Source organism: Aspergillus steynii, assembly GCF_002849105.1.
Source record: "Aspergillus steynii IBT 23096 chromosome Unknown P170scaffold_3, whole genome shotgun sequence".
Classification (NCBI taxonomy): Eukaryota; Fungi; Ascomycota; class Eurotiomycetes; order Eurotiales; family Aspergillaceae; genus Aspergillus; species Aspergillus steynii.
Window position 1 is genome coordinate 4,111,727 of NW_020194400.1, and position 14,118 is coordinate 4,125,844.

The 14,118-nt window shown below is 51.8% G+C and overlaps 5 protein-coding genes across 5 annotated transcripts; 3 read left to right on the forward strand and 2 right to left on the reverse strand.

Annotated features, from left to right (window-relative positions):
- Positions 1 to 2,105: 2,105 nt before the first annotated feature.
- Positions 2,106 to 6,248, forward strand: P170DRAFT_455485 (DDT domain protein). The gene is made up of 8 exons (XM_024851529.1): positions 2,106 to 2,397; positions 2,455 to 2,524; positions 2,640 to 2,705; positions 2,761 to 2,904; positions 2,968 to 3,070; positions 3,131 to 3,147; positions 3,209 to 4,812; positions 4,867 to 6,248. Exons 2-8 carry the CDS (start codon positions 2,522 to 2,524, stop codon positions 5,933 to 5,935), a joined length of 3,006 nt encoding a protein of 1,001 aa, XP_024706545.1. The 5' UTR covers positions 2,106 to 2,397; positions 2,455 to 2,521; the 3' UTR covers positions 5,936 to 6,248.
- A 112-nt stretch (positions 6,249 to 6,360) lies between these two features.
- Positions 6,361 to 8,451, forward strand: P170DRAFT_382621 (CAF1 family ribonuclease). The gene is made up of 5 exons (XM_024845609.1): positions 6,361 to 6,643; positions 6,693 to 6,785; positions 6,833 to 7,059; positions 7,105 to 7,741; positions 7,791 to 8,451. The coding sequence occupies exons 1-5, from the start codon at positions 6,409 to 6,411 to the stop codon at positions 8,216 to 8,218; spliced, it is 1,620 nt and encodes a 539-aa protein (XP_024706546.1). The 5' UTR covers positions 6,361 to 6,408; the 3' UTR covers positions 8,219 to 8,451.
- Positions 8,452 to 8,611: 160 nt separating this feature from the next.
- Positions 8,612 to 9,907, forward strand: P170DRAFT_382626 (mitochondrial 54S ribosomal protein mL46). Its single transcript, XM_024845610.1, has 3 exons — positions 8,612 to 8,699; positions 8,760 to 9,427; positions 9,478 to 9,907. The coding sequence occupies exons 1-3, from the start codon at positions 8,654 to 8,656 to the stop codon at positions 9,778 to 9,780; spliced, it is 1,017 nt and encodes a 338-aa protein (XP_024706547.1). The 5' UTR covers positions 8,612 to 8,653; the 3' UTR covers positions 9,781 to 9,907.
- Positions 9,908 to 10,030: 123 nt separating this feature from the next.
- Positions 10,031 to 10,773, reverse strand: P170DRAFT_509266 (cysteine-rich PDZ-binding protein; the record flags this gene model as incomplete). Its single annotated transcript, XM_024854658.1, has 3 exons — positions 10,551 to 10,773; positions 10,188 to 10,311; positions 10,031 to 10,116 (listed from the first exon to the last, which is right to left on the reverse strand). Exons 1-3 carry the CDS (start codon positions 10,728 to 10,730, stop codon positions 10,031 to 10,033), a joined length of 390 nt encoding a protein of 129 aa, XP_024706548.1. The 5' UTR covers positions 10,731 to 10,773.
- A 407-nt stretch (positions 10,774 to 11,180) lies between these two features.
- Positions 11,181 to 12,687, reverse strand: P170DRAFT_436314 (uncharacterized protein). Its single transcript, XM_024849129.1, has 3 exons — positions 12,225 to 12,687; positions 11,694 to 12,129; positions 11,181 to 11,634 (listed from the first exon to the last, which is right to left on the reverse strand). Exons 1-3 carry the CDS (start codon positions 12,497 to 12,499, stop codon positions 11,257 to 11,259), a joined length of 1,089 nt encoding a protein of 362 aa, XP_024706549.1. The 5' UTR covers positions 12,500 to 12,687; the 3' UTR covers positions 11,181 to 11,256.
- Positions 12,688 to 14,118: the final 1,431 nt, after the last annotated feature.

Here is a 14,118-nt window from a genome sequence, read left to right on the forward strand (position 1 = left end):
CGTTTGACGCGTTTGCTCCATCCACGTGCTCCGGAGCACGACCCACTTGATCAGCCCAACTTTGCAAAGTTTATCAGCCATCAGGCCCAATGCGGCTTAGCGCCCCGACCTTTAAACATGATCTCTCCCATGGATTGTCGCACTGCAGAAGGAACACGGACACAGATCGAAGACATCCGTGAGGTGTGAGATGTCTTTTGTTTCTGAGACTGGCTAATGGGTGGCTGAGACGAGGAACTTTGACCTGTATTGTTATTCGAGTCGATGGTTCATTCAGAATGTCTTTATTAGTAGAATGCTATTGTTTGGGATCGGTTGTATATTTCGAGTACAGATTGGACAGTGTGACATGACCAGACAACTCCATTGCCAACACGATTTAATTTTGACCCGTATACTGTGCCTAGTTAATTTCATTTTATTATTCATTAATTACTAAATATATTTCCCATCTCGTCGTTCAGTTTTCTAATATTGTCGTTCATTAACTGGGGTTTTCTACAATCCTTATGCCAATGTGAGTAGAGAGAAACTCACATATGGACTCAACTGCATTCTGATTATGCAGCCACCTGGAACTGAGAACCATGTTGGGTAAAGGATGTGGCTTGTGATCCATCGCTAGAAATAGATACCAGGGTCTATTTGCCCAGTCTGATAACCTGATCGGTCATATGTCAAAGGCGCAACTTGACAACGTAGAAAATAAACACATTCTATTTGATCGCATAAATTCTGCTATCCGGCTTATATTCAGTGATTAGATAGTTAGTGTTAGTATATGTACAGCGTTTGTGAGACATTGTTGACTGCAGAAGCAATAGCTGGGAGATAAACAAATGACATGTGAGTTTGGAGGATATGTTCTCAGACGAGCATCATTTATCGCGAAGATAGTTTCTAGTCAGTAAGGATGTCTTTAGCATTTTACGTAAAATCTCAAAATTGACATGGTAGATTGTTCTCTGTGAAGGATGGAAGGCTAATTGAAATGCTCACCATATGATATCATCTGCGGACCGTATGATTGTTCGTGATACGCGGTCTGCGCCACGAGATAAAATTTTAGGCCGGTTAGTAAAATGTACTAATTGAATTGAAAAATAGAGGAGAAAGCATTGCAAAGATGGAAAGCACGAGCCATAGATCTGGTGGCTGTAGGAGCCATAGTGGATGCTAAAAACCTACATTCTACCACACTTCCTGGAACATTGTATAGCTTACATGACTGCGAAATTTCTTAGAATCAAGATAAAAAAGGTACCAAAGAGATAGAGTCGGTGTTTGGATGGAAAAGTGAGTCTATGTTGGGGAGAATACAGTGATGAGTCCAGGTGCTTACATTCTACTAAGACCTATAGAAGGAAATTATACTCCGTAGATTTAATGTTTATAATCGCACATAGTCATGGAAAGCTAGAGACATCCATTTAAGATGATTGTGGTGGATATTCAAGGGAGTGTACCTTGACAGTGTTGCTCATGGTAGGTCAATCGATCGATCTGGGTGATGTTCGTCCATGCGCAGCCCGGTAGAGACGGTCCCCGCAAGCCGTTTCGGACGAGGGACGGGGATAATCGACAAGAAATGACAGGTCAAAGAAAAAAAGCTTGGTAAATCCCCATGAGCAGAATCGGCCGCATTCAAGGACGCGAACGAGTGCAAATACACGGGGGACGGGGCTGGCGGGCAGACAGAGGAGAACGGGCGAAGACGGATGGGGAGGCAGAGGAAGGCGAAGAGGGCGCGACGGAGGCCGTGAGTCCCAAAGGAGTCTAGCGGCTCGCCGTGTCCGCCCGAACGTCGTTCTCCTCCTCGCGGCCAATCAGGGCGCGCCGTGCCTCGGCGGCCTCCCACCACTTGCCGCAATGATCCTCATGGGACCCGGTTCTGCCGTCGTCTTGTGCGGCGACCGCTTCTCCTTTCTCTTTCTCTTTCGCTTTTTCTTCTCCTCTCTCCCTTCGTCCTCGTCGTATATATCGCGCCTCTCCCTGCCACCCCCTCCTCTTTTACTTTGTCCCCGCACGCTACTCCGATTTTGGGGATATCATTTCCGCTTCTTGCGCTCCACTCTTCTCGAGACCGACACGCTCCTCCGAATCGGTGTTCTCGTGTCGTCCCGGCCATTCGCCCGCGCTGTTGGTACCTCAACGCGAATACACACGCGTTTGCCCGGTAAGTCGCCTCGCCAAAGCTCTCGATGCATCGTGCTGCGCAATCTTTCCCCGAGCATGAGGCCAGTGCTCGGTATCCTCGGAGGCATCGCATTTTCCCCGTGTTGTCCCGAGCTTCGTCCTGCGCACCCACCGTCGGCCTCGTCCAATTCCGCAGCACACTCCGTCCTCCGCGGCTTTGTCTTTGCTGCTCGATTTGTTTCACCTCTTTGTTTTCGGACTGTTCGTTTGCCTCTTTGTGCCAATGGGCTTTGTGCTGACCGTCGAATGCGACTCTAGATTATCCATGGTGGACGTCTTTGCTGGTCTATAATTAATTGGCGCGTGTTGCATTTCGTGGAGGATTATGGTACGTCTTTGAAACTCCCATGAGCGTCGAGGTTCCAACCGAAGGATGCGGGAGGAAATGAAAATACAACGCATGCTGGGAAAAAGTGCAACCGCCAACTGACGTCTTTGACCAGGTGTTGTTCAAGCGGAAACCCGTCCAGTACCTCCCACGACCGGTTATCGAGGATGACAGCTCCGAGGCACGTACAATTCGATCGAATGGCGAGGATGTCTACTGACCAACAACGGAAATAGGTCTGGGTCATCCCGGAGACCAACGAGGTCTTCACAAATTATGAGCCATACCTGCAGCGGATGGACTTCTACAAACAGCGGAGATTTATATGTGAAATCACGGGTCATTCGGGCTTGACTTTCTTCGAGGCGCTTAGAAGCGAGGTATGCGACAACCCAGGCTTCCGCAATTGTGCGATTGGATTTTGCTTATACTGGGAATCGCAGACGGAGGAGTCCAAAGAGGTCAACAGCGCCTTTCCCGATGCCTTGAAGGAACCCATCCTGCGCAGAATACAATTCTCCACAGTATCGCGGGTCGATAATCTTGGTGCGTACAAAAATTTCAAATGCTTCAATTTGCGCCTGAAACTAACGCTCATTTTCATAGTGGATGAGGTCTTCGAAGTGAGTGGCATCACTAATAAATCCCAGTCATCGATTATAGGGCAAAACTAAACAAGCGCAGGAATTCAAGCAAGACTTCTACCCAGGAGAGCCAGTTTTGATATTGCTTGACGACAACACGCGTCTCCATGGCATCATTCGCGACAAGGCCAATTTCGCAGAGCAGCTCAATACCGATGGGACGGTTAAAACCCCGGCTTACGCGACATATCTCGTGAAGGTCCTGGACCGTCCAAATGAAGAAGCGCTTTTGGACCAAGAGCACATCACCCGAGACCGCAAAACTTTCACCAAGCAGATGCTGCGTGCTTTTATCAAGAACAACGTGACGAGGGAGTCTTGGAGCGGTGCCCCCTGGCTTGTGAAGGCCTCGATCGCCGAAGAATATAGGATATCGACCGAAGTACCGAAGCATCTTCAGTATGGAGCTAAGGTCGCCGAGAAGAAAGCAATGAAAAAGGCGGATCAAGACGGATTTTTCGGTTTCTTCGCCTCGCAACAGCTGCCTGAATTGAAACCTGCGGTAAAGGCCCAAAAATCGAAACCCTCACCCAACGACATGGCCCGCTCAAAAGAGGCACAGTTTCTCGAATACCAGCGCTCGCTCAACGGTAACCCGACCTTCGTCGTCAGCAACAAGCCTGCCGGTGTCTCCCGCACGTCTAAGTCCCAGGAGGCTGAAAAGAAACCGCAAGCCGCGCCCGCTGTGGTCAAACCTGAGTCTCCCCGACCCCCGACTCCGCCGCCGATTAAGTATCCCATCGAGGATCTCGACATTGCGCCAGACCGTGAAAAGAAGAAGCAGCGACCGCCCCTTGAGTTCGTCAACATAGATGAAACCGACGAGGTTGAAGATGACGGGGATCTTCTGTATGACGAGCTTGAGATGAAATCAGTGGGATTGCTGCTTGAGACTTGGAATACGCTGAATGTGTATTGCGAAGTTTTTCAACTTGATTCCTTTACCTTCGACGATTTCTTCCAGGCAATGCGATTTACTTCGGATGACGTGGATTGCGAACTATTTGTTGAAATGCATTGCGCGGTGCTGAAGAAGCTGGTGAACGCCGAGAAAGATGATGGTGCCGTGCAAATCTCTCTTCCCGATCTTCCCGACGAGGACTCGGAAGATTCCGAAGCCGAAGACGAGGAGGGAGAAGAAGAGGGAGAAGAGGACGCGACGCCCGAGCCAGTCGTCACCAGAATGACTACTCGCAGTAGCCTGGCCAAGGCCGAGGCGGAAAACTTGAAGGAGCAAGCGAACGGGAGTCGCTCGAACTCGGTAGAAGTCAAAATCCACCGTGCTGCCGAGCTTTTCGGAGACTACTCTTGGATCGACCGTCTCCGGAAACGCGACTTCCGGAACGGTGGATGGGAGTTGGTGATGGCGGGCCTTTTGCATCGACTGTCCATGCGTCCCCGCCTGGAAAAAGTTTGCGACGAAATTCTGAAGCACCTAGCCCCTCTTGATGCCGAGCCAACTCAGGAGACGGTCCAGCAACAGTACTCCACCCTTGACGTCAATCTGCGTATCCAGGCTCTCCAAATCATCTGCATGCTCAGTCTGGAAACCAAGGCCATTCGCAACTACTTGGAGGAATGCAGTAACCAGATGACGGAATTCCGCAAAGAGAAGATCGAATACCAAAAGTCTCGCAAAGCAGCGTAAGTGTCATGTGCATGGTGTGTTGTTTGTTAACTTGGCTAACTCCGTGATAGTCTCGAGGAACTTCGTAAATTACACCAGGAACGGAAAGCCCTTCAGCCTGAACCCGAGAAGTCGCCTACTCCAGCACCCGAATTGGAGGCATTGGAAGATTCGAAGATGACCGGTGTTGACGAATCTGACCAAGGCATGGACTCGGACGATGACGACGAGCCTAAACAACGGTCATTACGCGGAGGCATGGACCGAATTCTGGAACGCAAACGAAAACAGGAGGAGGAGCGCGAGAGAAAGGAGCAATTAGCCAAGCAGCCGAAGGGCTCCAAGCAATACCAGCGGGTGCTCAAGAAGATCGAAGACCAGAAGGCGCAAGTCGCCAAGCTGGAGGAAAAGATCGAAGTGGTGGACAATGACCTGAGGGAAGCCGACTGTCCACGGACGAGATGTCTCGGCAAGGATCGCTTCTGCAACCGGTACTGGTGGTTTGAGCGGAATGCGATGCCTTACGGTGGAATGCCCAACAGCTCCACGGCTGAGGCGGCCTACGCCAACGGTCGCCTATGGGTCCAAGGGCCTGACGAGATGGAGCGCGTTGGCTTCATCGACGTGCCCGACGATATAAAGAAGCAATACCAGAAGGATTTCCAAACCACGCCAGCGGAGCGCAAGAAGACCGAGGAAGGCTCTACTCGACTTTCGAACGCCGACGAATGGGGCTTCTATGACGAGCCGGATGCGCTAGAGAAACTCATCGACTGGCTGGATACACGGGGAAACCGTGAGTTGAAATTGCGCAAGGAGCTGCTGCTGCAGCGGGACAACATTGCGAAGTATATGAACCGTCGCACGGAGTACCTGGCACAAACCGCCGAGAGAGCCGAGTCCGAGGAGGTGCCAGCCAAGCGGATGACCACGAGAACCAAAACATACGGGGACGACAACCAGCATCGTTGCCTGAAATGGCACAATGTGACGGCCTTGTCCGAGAATGGGCATCTCCATGTCGATGCTTCCCGGCCGGCCAAGCGAGCGAAGCGGACCACCGATGAACCCAAGGACATCAAGGCGACGAATCGACAAGGCAAGCCGCTCACGAGACAGGGAACGCGGTACAATTTTTAGATGCACCGGAGTGTCGCATCCATTTGTCTATTGAAATTCACCGGCGTTCTCGGTCCTTGTACATGTCAGAGACCTAGGGATGGAGGGTAACAATTGGGAGGTGGTCGCAGCCTGTTTGATTTTGATTTTATTATTAAAAAGAAAAGGTCTTTTTTTTGGGTTGCATGAGCGATGAGACCATGAAATTTGAATTTCGACAGCCCACCTATATATACACGCAGATACATACTATATCCATCAGTTGGATACTTCATGCGAGTGGGGAAGCATTTTGGCCATAGAGGGAGTTGAATGGACTTTTGCATCGTTCTAGTTCACACCGGAGTATACGCAAGTTGAATAGGCACACTAGACTGTCCCGTGATCTTACTGCATGAGAAGCCGACCGAACTCAACCACTGACTTGATTCACTTCATCATTCGCTCACTTGTTGAGCTTGATCCACCTACAGGGCTGCAAGCAAACCCTCACGATGGATATCACCGCTGAGACATTTGTCTTTCATCTTCCGAGACTCCTAGATGACTTGGCAACCTGTCACTTTGTGTCGATAGACTGCGAATTCTCTGGGATCCCGACCGCCAATACCTCACCATCGAGTGGGAAAACCACGCTTCAACAGCGGTATGATGAATACAGGACATGTGCCGATAAGTACAGCATCGTGCAGATCGGTCTTACTGTTGGCCATGAAGATACCAAAAAGGGTAGGTTCTACTACACAGTACTATGTTGCAATGTATTGACAATGCCCAGCAACGTATACTCTCCGGCCTTACAATCTATACCTCAATCCGACTATCGACCAAAAGTTGGATGTAGAACGGGATATATGCTTTCAAAGTAGCGGTATGAGCTTGTGTTCTACTTGTGGCTATGCTCGCTAATGTTCTCAGCCATGGAGTTTCTCCTCCAGAACCAGTTCTCTTTGAACTCCATGTACAAGGATGGAGTCCAATATCTGTCTCGGGAGGAAGCGGATCTCGCTATGACCAAAGCTGCGGCGAGATTCAACCGCACGCCGTCTCGTACGGTTTTGGAAATCAAAGAGACCGAGTATGACTCTATTGAGTTCATTGCAGCAGCCCGGAAGTTGGTTAAAGACTGGCTTGCTCTTGGTAAAGTAGGTGGATTGCTGCATTCACACGGCCATCCTAACTGTCTATAGGCTCGTGAGCCATATCTCAATATCCCGCCACCAAGTGGCGATGCTGTGAGAGCGGACAGCACGATGCCGTCAACGCTGAACAACTACCAAAAGAGACTCGTGCATCAGCTCATAGAGGCGGAATACCCATCGCTGGTAACCATTGGCCAACCCACCTTCATCCAGATTATCGACTACGATGAAGAGCGCGAGAAAGCCGTCCGGGACCAACGAATGAAGCGGGCCCGAGAACGGATCTCCAAACAGATTGGGTTCAGATGGGTAGCAGAGGCGTTGGCCGGAGGCGATCTCTCGCATCTTGACCCGTACTGTTTCCGCAGCACGATGTCCACCTCAACAGCTGTAAAGCCGCAGGCCTCGCTCAGGCAGTTTTCGGACAAAATGAAACAGAAGCTGCAGTCACACAGGCCCGTACTGGTTGGCCACAATCTTCTCATCGACTTGGTATACTTCTGCCGGTGCTTTTTTGGGCCGCTGCCGGACAGCGTGCAGGATTTTCAGACCATGGTCCATAAGATGTTTCCCGTCTTGGTTGATACTAAATATTTGGCTACGCATCAATGCGGGTCTATAATCCCTCGATCCTCGTTGAGCGAGATCAATGAGACGCTGTTGCAGACAGCAACCCCAAAAATCAGTCAGCAGCCCCCCTTCCACAATGCGATATGGACTAATGAATGGGGTAGAAATACACCATCAGCATGCTAAATACAATAGCCGGAAGAGCGAGCACGAAGCAGGTTATGACAGTCTGCTCACGGCGCAAGTTTTCATCAAGCTTTCCGCCCAACTTCGTGACGGCGGCCTGTCAGAAACAGCCGAGCCTTCCAAACCGCAAAGACAACTGCAAAAAGAGAGTTCGCAGCAGAAACGCATTGAACCCCAAGAAACCGGTCTTTCCACAAGGTTTGACGTGCTTGGAATTGAAGAGGCTGGAGACGTCGACGGCGATCTTGCCCGCGAGGACGAAAAAGCCCAGCGTGACGAAGCAAGCAAGAAAGCCGGCCAAGGGCAGTTGATTCCTCGGAGCGGGAACGAATTCTGGCAAGTCTACAGCAACAAACTCCGGGTGTTTGGCACGGAGGAGAGTGTTTGCTATGTTGGGCAATCGTAGACATGATATCAGCGAGCACCCATTGGCCATGCCCGAATTGATCTCTACAAGCATTTGCACTACAATTAGATAATCCATCCACCTAGGAAGGAAGGCATGTATGCAGCATCTATCTAACAGTACACCTTGGAATGAAGAAGGTACTGCTAGCGAAATAGCCGCTCTGCTCGTTCTGAGCACCGGTAAATGATCGACTGGTCGTGGAGTAGCATAACGCAGTGATGATAAGGAAAAGGTGCCGTAGAGAAGAAAAGAAAAGAAACTGAATCGGCGAAAAATTTCGGGAAGAAAAGGGACGCGGTGGTCACGTGCCTCTAACCCAATCCCGCCTAGCGCCGCCGGTGCTCAAGACAGGTGACCGCCAACTTTTCTTGCAATCGGCGAAAAGCACCTGAACTGTTGACCAGCATCCGCATCTCGGCCCCTGTCCAGATCATGTCTTCAGGAGCCAATGGCGCCAGGCGCATAGCCTCGGTATTGAGTATGCCGTTCCTGCAATGCCAATGACCCCCGCCATCCCAAACTGACCTGACAATCACAGGGCCTTCCATCGACCCCAGAGTGTGCAGAAGCTGTCAAGAGACCCTCGTTCGCCGCTCCTATGCCTCCGCCGCTGCTCCCACCACCGAATCCACCTCTGCCTCGCCGGCATCTACCCCCTTCCCCGTCCTGAAGCCCACCTACACCATCAACGCCGGCGTGGTCCTGTCCCGTCCGCCCCAGATCACCCGCGACCTGACGCCGTTCGAGAAGGCCTACTACTTCTACCAGCGCCGTCTCAACGAGCGCCTGGCCCTCCCCTTCACCAAATACTTCTACTTCAAGCGCGGCACCCCCGCCGACGAGGACTGGAAGCGCAAGATCCGGGACCGCCAGACCCCCGCCCGCGACGTCGGCAAGTACAACGCCTACTCGAAGGACGCGTGGAACGACGAGCTGCTCGTGGGTGCCGTCGAGTCCGAGCCCGCCCACCAGGCCGAGCTGCTCGTCCAGGACGCCGAGGCCACCGCCAACGCCACCTCCCAGGATACCAGCAAGCGGGAGGAGATCCCGAGACCGTTCTCCCGCGTGACGGAGGCCGACGAGAAGAACGACCAGACGAGTCTGAACCGCGCGCTGCAGCGCACGCTCTACCTGCTGGTCCAGTCGAAGGAGGGATTCTGGAAGCTCCCTAGCTCGCCTGTCGAGACGGAGGAGACTCTTCGGATCGTGAGTTTCCATCCACCATCGCATGCTATGGTTTGTACTAATTCAGATAGGCCGCCGAACGCACCCTCTCCCAGACCGCCGGCGTGAACATGAACACCTGGATGGTGGGCTACCACCCGGTCGGCCACTACGTGTACAACAACCGCAAGCCGCACGTCGACGAGGCCAACGGCATCGAGCACCTCGGCGAGAAGACCTTCTACATGAAGGCGCGCATCATGGCCGGCCAGGCCGATCTGTCTGCCAACGCGCAGAACCTGCAGAGCTTCAAGTGGCTGACCAAGGAGGAGATTGCGAAATACGTTCGCGCCCAGTACTACGCCAGCATCAAGAATATGCTTGCGGAGCGGTAAATAGGGGGGTGTATTGATAGAAGATTAGCGATTTGGTTCAGTGGAGGTCGGATGTAGACCGGTTGGGTTGCATATATTATAAGAATAAGTATGGTCATGTATTGTATTACTAGCTTTGAATTTGGATATCATATTGATTGATTGATTGTAAGAATTGAGTATCTAATAATGGATCCAACGCCAGCCCTATATACACCAACCCCCTGACCGAAAGCCTTACTGCTACCTAGGTATAAACAACCAAAACAGATTACTTCAAATTAAACTTCTGCCCCTGCACAACAGGCTGATCCTTCGCCGTCTTCGCCGCCAAACTCTTCCCGCACATCGGACAAGCTAGATACCGTATGATTAGCCTCCATTCTCCAACAAAGGAACAAATGAGCGAGACAGAAAAGGGAGGATACCGTTCTTCTGATACGCACACCGCTGACAGTACTTCTTGCCCTGCTCTGTTTTCGTCTTGCACAGATCGCAGGACGAGGCGTACGCCGCGTAGGGGTTTTTGGCTTTCGAGCTGAGGAGTTTACTCTGATACAGTTAGATCATCACCATCACTCTTCACCACGAGAACAGAGCGTTTGAAAGAGATGAACAGGACATGCTGCAACTAATCCCTCTCACCGAGCCCCTTCCCCCCCTCCAAAAAAAAAAAAAAAAAAAAAAAAAAAGAACTCAATGAGCTAGGTAGGTAGCTAACTCCAACAAGACCAAAACCAACCCCATAAATGCAAATGCAAAAGATAATAGAAAAGAAAAAAGATACATACCTTCCCAACGCCCGTATTCCCCAACGTCGGTTTCGACTTGCTGGACCCCGCGCCTCCAGCGCCCCCGCCCCCGCCCACCGAGGTCGACGGCGAGCCGTAGTACATTTCCGATTTGCGCTTGACGCCGGGCGTGGCGAGCTCGGTTGATTTGAGCTTTTTTTGGCATTTGGAGCAGACCATCTTCACTTTTTCCGTCTTTCTTCTCTTTTGGATTGGGGGGGTGGGGGGAGGGGGGATATAGCGGGGAGATTAAGGATGAGGAGGTAAAGGGGTTGTGTTGTTGTAAGTTGAAGAAGAGAGTGGTTTGTAGATGGGATGTTGATTGATGGAGGTGCTCGATTCGGGATGGTTTGGATGGTTCTGCCACCGCTTTGGGGGGTTGGTTGCGTCATTCCTCTTCGGCTTCTTTTTCTTTTCTTCTTTTCTGGTTTATGATTAAATGGATTTCGTGCATCTGATAAATTGCAATCTCCGTTATATATGATTTTGCAGGCTACTTAATTAGTTGGACGATGTTGGATTCCCGTGCTATATTTCCCTGGTCTCTGTTAACTGTTTATTTACAGCGGAATCTTATGGCAGTCGCGCTGATTCGAATGCCGAAACGTTATAATCTATACGACGATGCTATCTCATTGCGAAAAGGTAGAATGATATCGATAGGGTATATGGCACATTAACAAAAAAAAGCCGAGGCCCAAACCTACTATCTCCCCCCCGACATGAACGCCTCATCCGAACTCCCTACCCAAGTCCCGTCGGTCCCAAACACCTTGGGAGAATGGCCTGGCTGGCTCAGGACCTCCCCGATGGAAGGCCGATACGGGATATATGGTTTGGTTTCCATCCGTTGACGCAGACGACTCTGTCTTGCGGCAGTCTCGTCTTTCTCCAACTGCAGGTAGAACATGATCAGACCGGTGTAGATGCCCACTACGCTGAAGAATTGCACGACTGCGCAGGCGGCGTTGGTATATCCTGGTTGCGGGACGTGGAGGTACATGTAGCGGATGGTGCGGATGGCGGAGGTGAGGGTGAGAACGAGGTAGGAGAGACAGGAGATGGTGAGAGAGACGAGTCCGGTCTAGTTGGGTTAGCTATCTATCTGATTATAAGCGGGAAACTGAACGGCGGGCCAGATACTTTGCTGTGCGGCAATTCAGAGCCAGGTACTTTGACCACCGGGAAGATAGCCCAGAGCAAGATCTCCAACGACATGATCATGAAAAGAACCGCACGAGAAGTAGTCAGTCGCTCGTCGTGGGCTGCTATACCCCCGGCCTCGGAGCTCTCCACAGTCCTGACGATCGACGCGATCCGTACGGCACAGTTCGCGATCACCAGCAGAGAACATATCCCCAGGACGCCCCAGTGGCCGTTTCTAACCAGAGCCAAAAGCCCAGTCGGGAATGCAATGCGCTCGAGGATTCCGTGCACGACTCGGTACAGCGCATAAAAGAGCAACAGCAGCGCAAGGAGCCGAAAGATCATCTGCAGGATGCCTATGACCACGTAGCTCTGCTTGACGGTGGCTTCTAGGAATTCAACCAGCAGGAGGATGACCGAGAGGATTTGTGAACTAGACGGTTGATAAGCACCAGGAGAATGTCCGACTCTGCCTGTCCACTACGATGGGATGTACGGTGGCACAGGCAGGGTGCGGCAACCACTCACAGGATGTAGGATACGATGGACGCGATCACGGCCAGGGACGGAAACGACGCCGTCGCACCGCAGGACGACTGTTTGGCGGTGCAGGCCGCCGGAAGGAAAACCAGCAGGGCTACCAGGGTCAGAAACTCCGAGACCAGCCAGACGGTGGTGTAGGGCAGCGGGCCTAGGTCCGACCTGAGCAGGTGGATTTCCGCATTCCATGAATGCGGCGTACTGCTGTCAGGGGAAGACAGGAGACCCTCGCTGAAGACAACCGATCTGCCCCACGGTGCCATGATGGCGTTGACAAGGAAGCAGACAGGCTGAGACTGGGGAAGATGGGGTCGTGCATCCAGCGCGACGACCCGTGGGGTTTCAAATATGGGAATGGAAGGATCGACACGCGGACGGCATAATGGTGCTGTTTAGGTTGAACTTGCGTGAACCGGCTCGAAGCTTAATGGATGGGAACGATTAAGGGGAATCAACTACGGGAAGACTTGTCTCCTTGTCGCCGTGAATGCAGCGATGCACGTTAAGACTGCGTGCAAACGGCCTCGGGATTACAGACCGTAGATGGGAGATCGGCCGGATGCCCCGTCTGGATGTCGATCTCTATTTGATGATGCTTGTTCCCATGTGATTTATGGTGGTATCGTTTGAGAAATCGGCCAAAGTCGGAGGGGACCATGCACGAAGCATTGTACCAAGTGCCAGGACAGCGATCGATACATAAGAGTCTAGACGCTCGTTTGCAGTGTGGTAGTATCGGCCATGCAGACGTCCGGATAGGATTGGCCACGAAGAGAGGATACTCGACAGCGGCTAACCGACGGATGCACGATGTGGGTGTCCCTGCTAGCCCATGGCCGTACATTTGACGGGGTCCGACGTGCTGGGATCAATCATGTTTTACGGAGACTCACGGGCCCATTGCCATTGCGACCAGCCAGCTTCTTCAGCTGCAGGTTCACCGTGTCCTAATGTCCGGCCTGAACGGCGGATTGGAGGAGGCCTCCACACGATCGCGATTGACCTGCATGCGGATGGGTGGACTGGTCACAAATGCGATGGAATTCGTCAGGCTGACTGGAGTCCAGCCAGGACTCTGTAGTCTTTCACATGGATGGAAGAAACGCCTGACAGTCGACAACTGAGGGAGACTGACGAGTCAGACGTCAGACCACCGGTAAGCTGATATAAACCGTGCACTGCCCACGACGCGAAGACCGTCGCATCCGCCGGCAACCCAGCAATCAATCAAGATCAAGCATCGCAAGTGGCGAACGGAACAAGAATCCATCGAAGCCAACCCTTTCCTCCAGTCGAACGTGGAATCTTCAGCTGGACTTTTGCCATCTGTTTCAGCTGCCCTGGTCGAGGTGTTTGTTGTCTCCCCCAAGCTGCAGGATGGACCCGCCACTCCTGAAGTGGCCTGCATGAGCTGCAGAAGCAGCTCTGGACAACAAATCATCGCCGGAATCGGTAGCGAACGCACATTGCTGGGATGGAGGAGAAATGAAAAAAGAAAAGAAAGGACAAAGAAAAAAGAACAGAAAAAAGAAAAGCGACGATGATTAAAAAGTAATAAAAAAAAGAGGGTTGTCTAATGCACAATCAAATAAGAATGTCTGAAGAGGAAGACACAAGGATTCCCAGAAAAAGATGTCGGGCGCTGGTTCGTCGGCTGGGCGTCGTCGACTCCTGACTTTGTGCCCAGATCAGGGGGTGACGCTGTTCTCTATAAAGCTGAAATGGTCCTCATTTCTTTCCGACGACAGTTCTCACGGCTGTCTGTTTGACAAACCCTCCCAGTCCCATTGACTGGCATATGGCCCTCGCAGTGCTGCCGAATATCCCGTCGCCAGAGCTCCTGTCTTGCCTGCTTGTTCCTTTTTCTTCTTTCGTTCGATTT

Excerpts from the sequence above, each read along its gene's own strand:
- P170DRAFT_455485 (XM_024851529.1), top strand. Across the intron at positions 2,706-2,760 it reads TCGAGGATGACAGCTCCGAG|GTCTGGGTCATCCCGGAGAC; the intron begins GCACGTACAATT and ends CAACGGAAATAG. Across the intron at positions 4,813-4,866 it reads CAAAAGTCTCGCAAAGCAGC|TCTCGAGGAACTTCGTAAAT; the intron begins GTAAGTGTCATG and ends ACTCCGTGATAG.
- P170DRAFT_382621 (XM_024845609.1), top strand. The coding sequence starts at position 6,409 with ATGGATATCACCGCTGAGACATTTGTCTTTCATCTTCCGAGACTCCTA. Across the intron at positions 6,786-6,832 it reads TATATGCTTTCAAAGTAGCG|CCATGGAGTTTCTCCTCCAG; the intron begins GTATGAGCTTGT and ends TAATGTTCTCAG. Across the intron at positions 7,060-7,104 it reads ACTGGCTTGCTCTTGGTAAA|GCTCGTGAGCCATATCTCAA; the intron begins GTAGGTGGATTG and ends AACTGTCTATAG.
- P170DRAFT_382626 (XM_024845610.1), top strand. The coding sequence starts at position 8,654 with ATGTCTTCAGGAGCCAATGGCGCCAGGCGCATAGCCTCGGTATTGA. Across the intron at positions 8,700-8,759 it reads GCGCATAGCCTCGGTATTGA|GGCCTTCCATCGACCCCAGA; the intron begins GTATGCCGTTCC and ends TGACAATCACAG. Across the intron at positions 9,428-9,477 it reads CGGAGGAGACTCTTCGGATC|GCCGCCGAACGCACCCTCTC; the intron begins GTGAGTTTCCAT and ends TAATTCAGATAG.
- P170DRAFT_436314 (XM_024849129.1), bottom strand. The coding sequence starts at position 12,499 with ATGGCACCGTGGGGCAGATCGGTTGTCTTCAGCGAGGGTCTCCTGTCT. Across the intron at positions 12,130-12,224 it reads TCCATCGTATCCTACATCCT|TTCACAAATCCTCTCGGTCA; the intron begins GTGAGTGGTTGC and ends TCAACCGTCTAG. Across the intron at positions 11,635-11,693 it reads CTGAATTGCCGCACAGCAAA|ACCGGACTCGTCTCTCTCAC; the intron begins GTATCTGGCCCG and ends TAACCCAACTAG.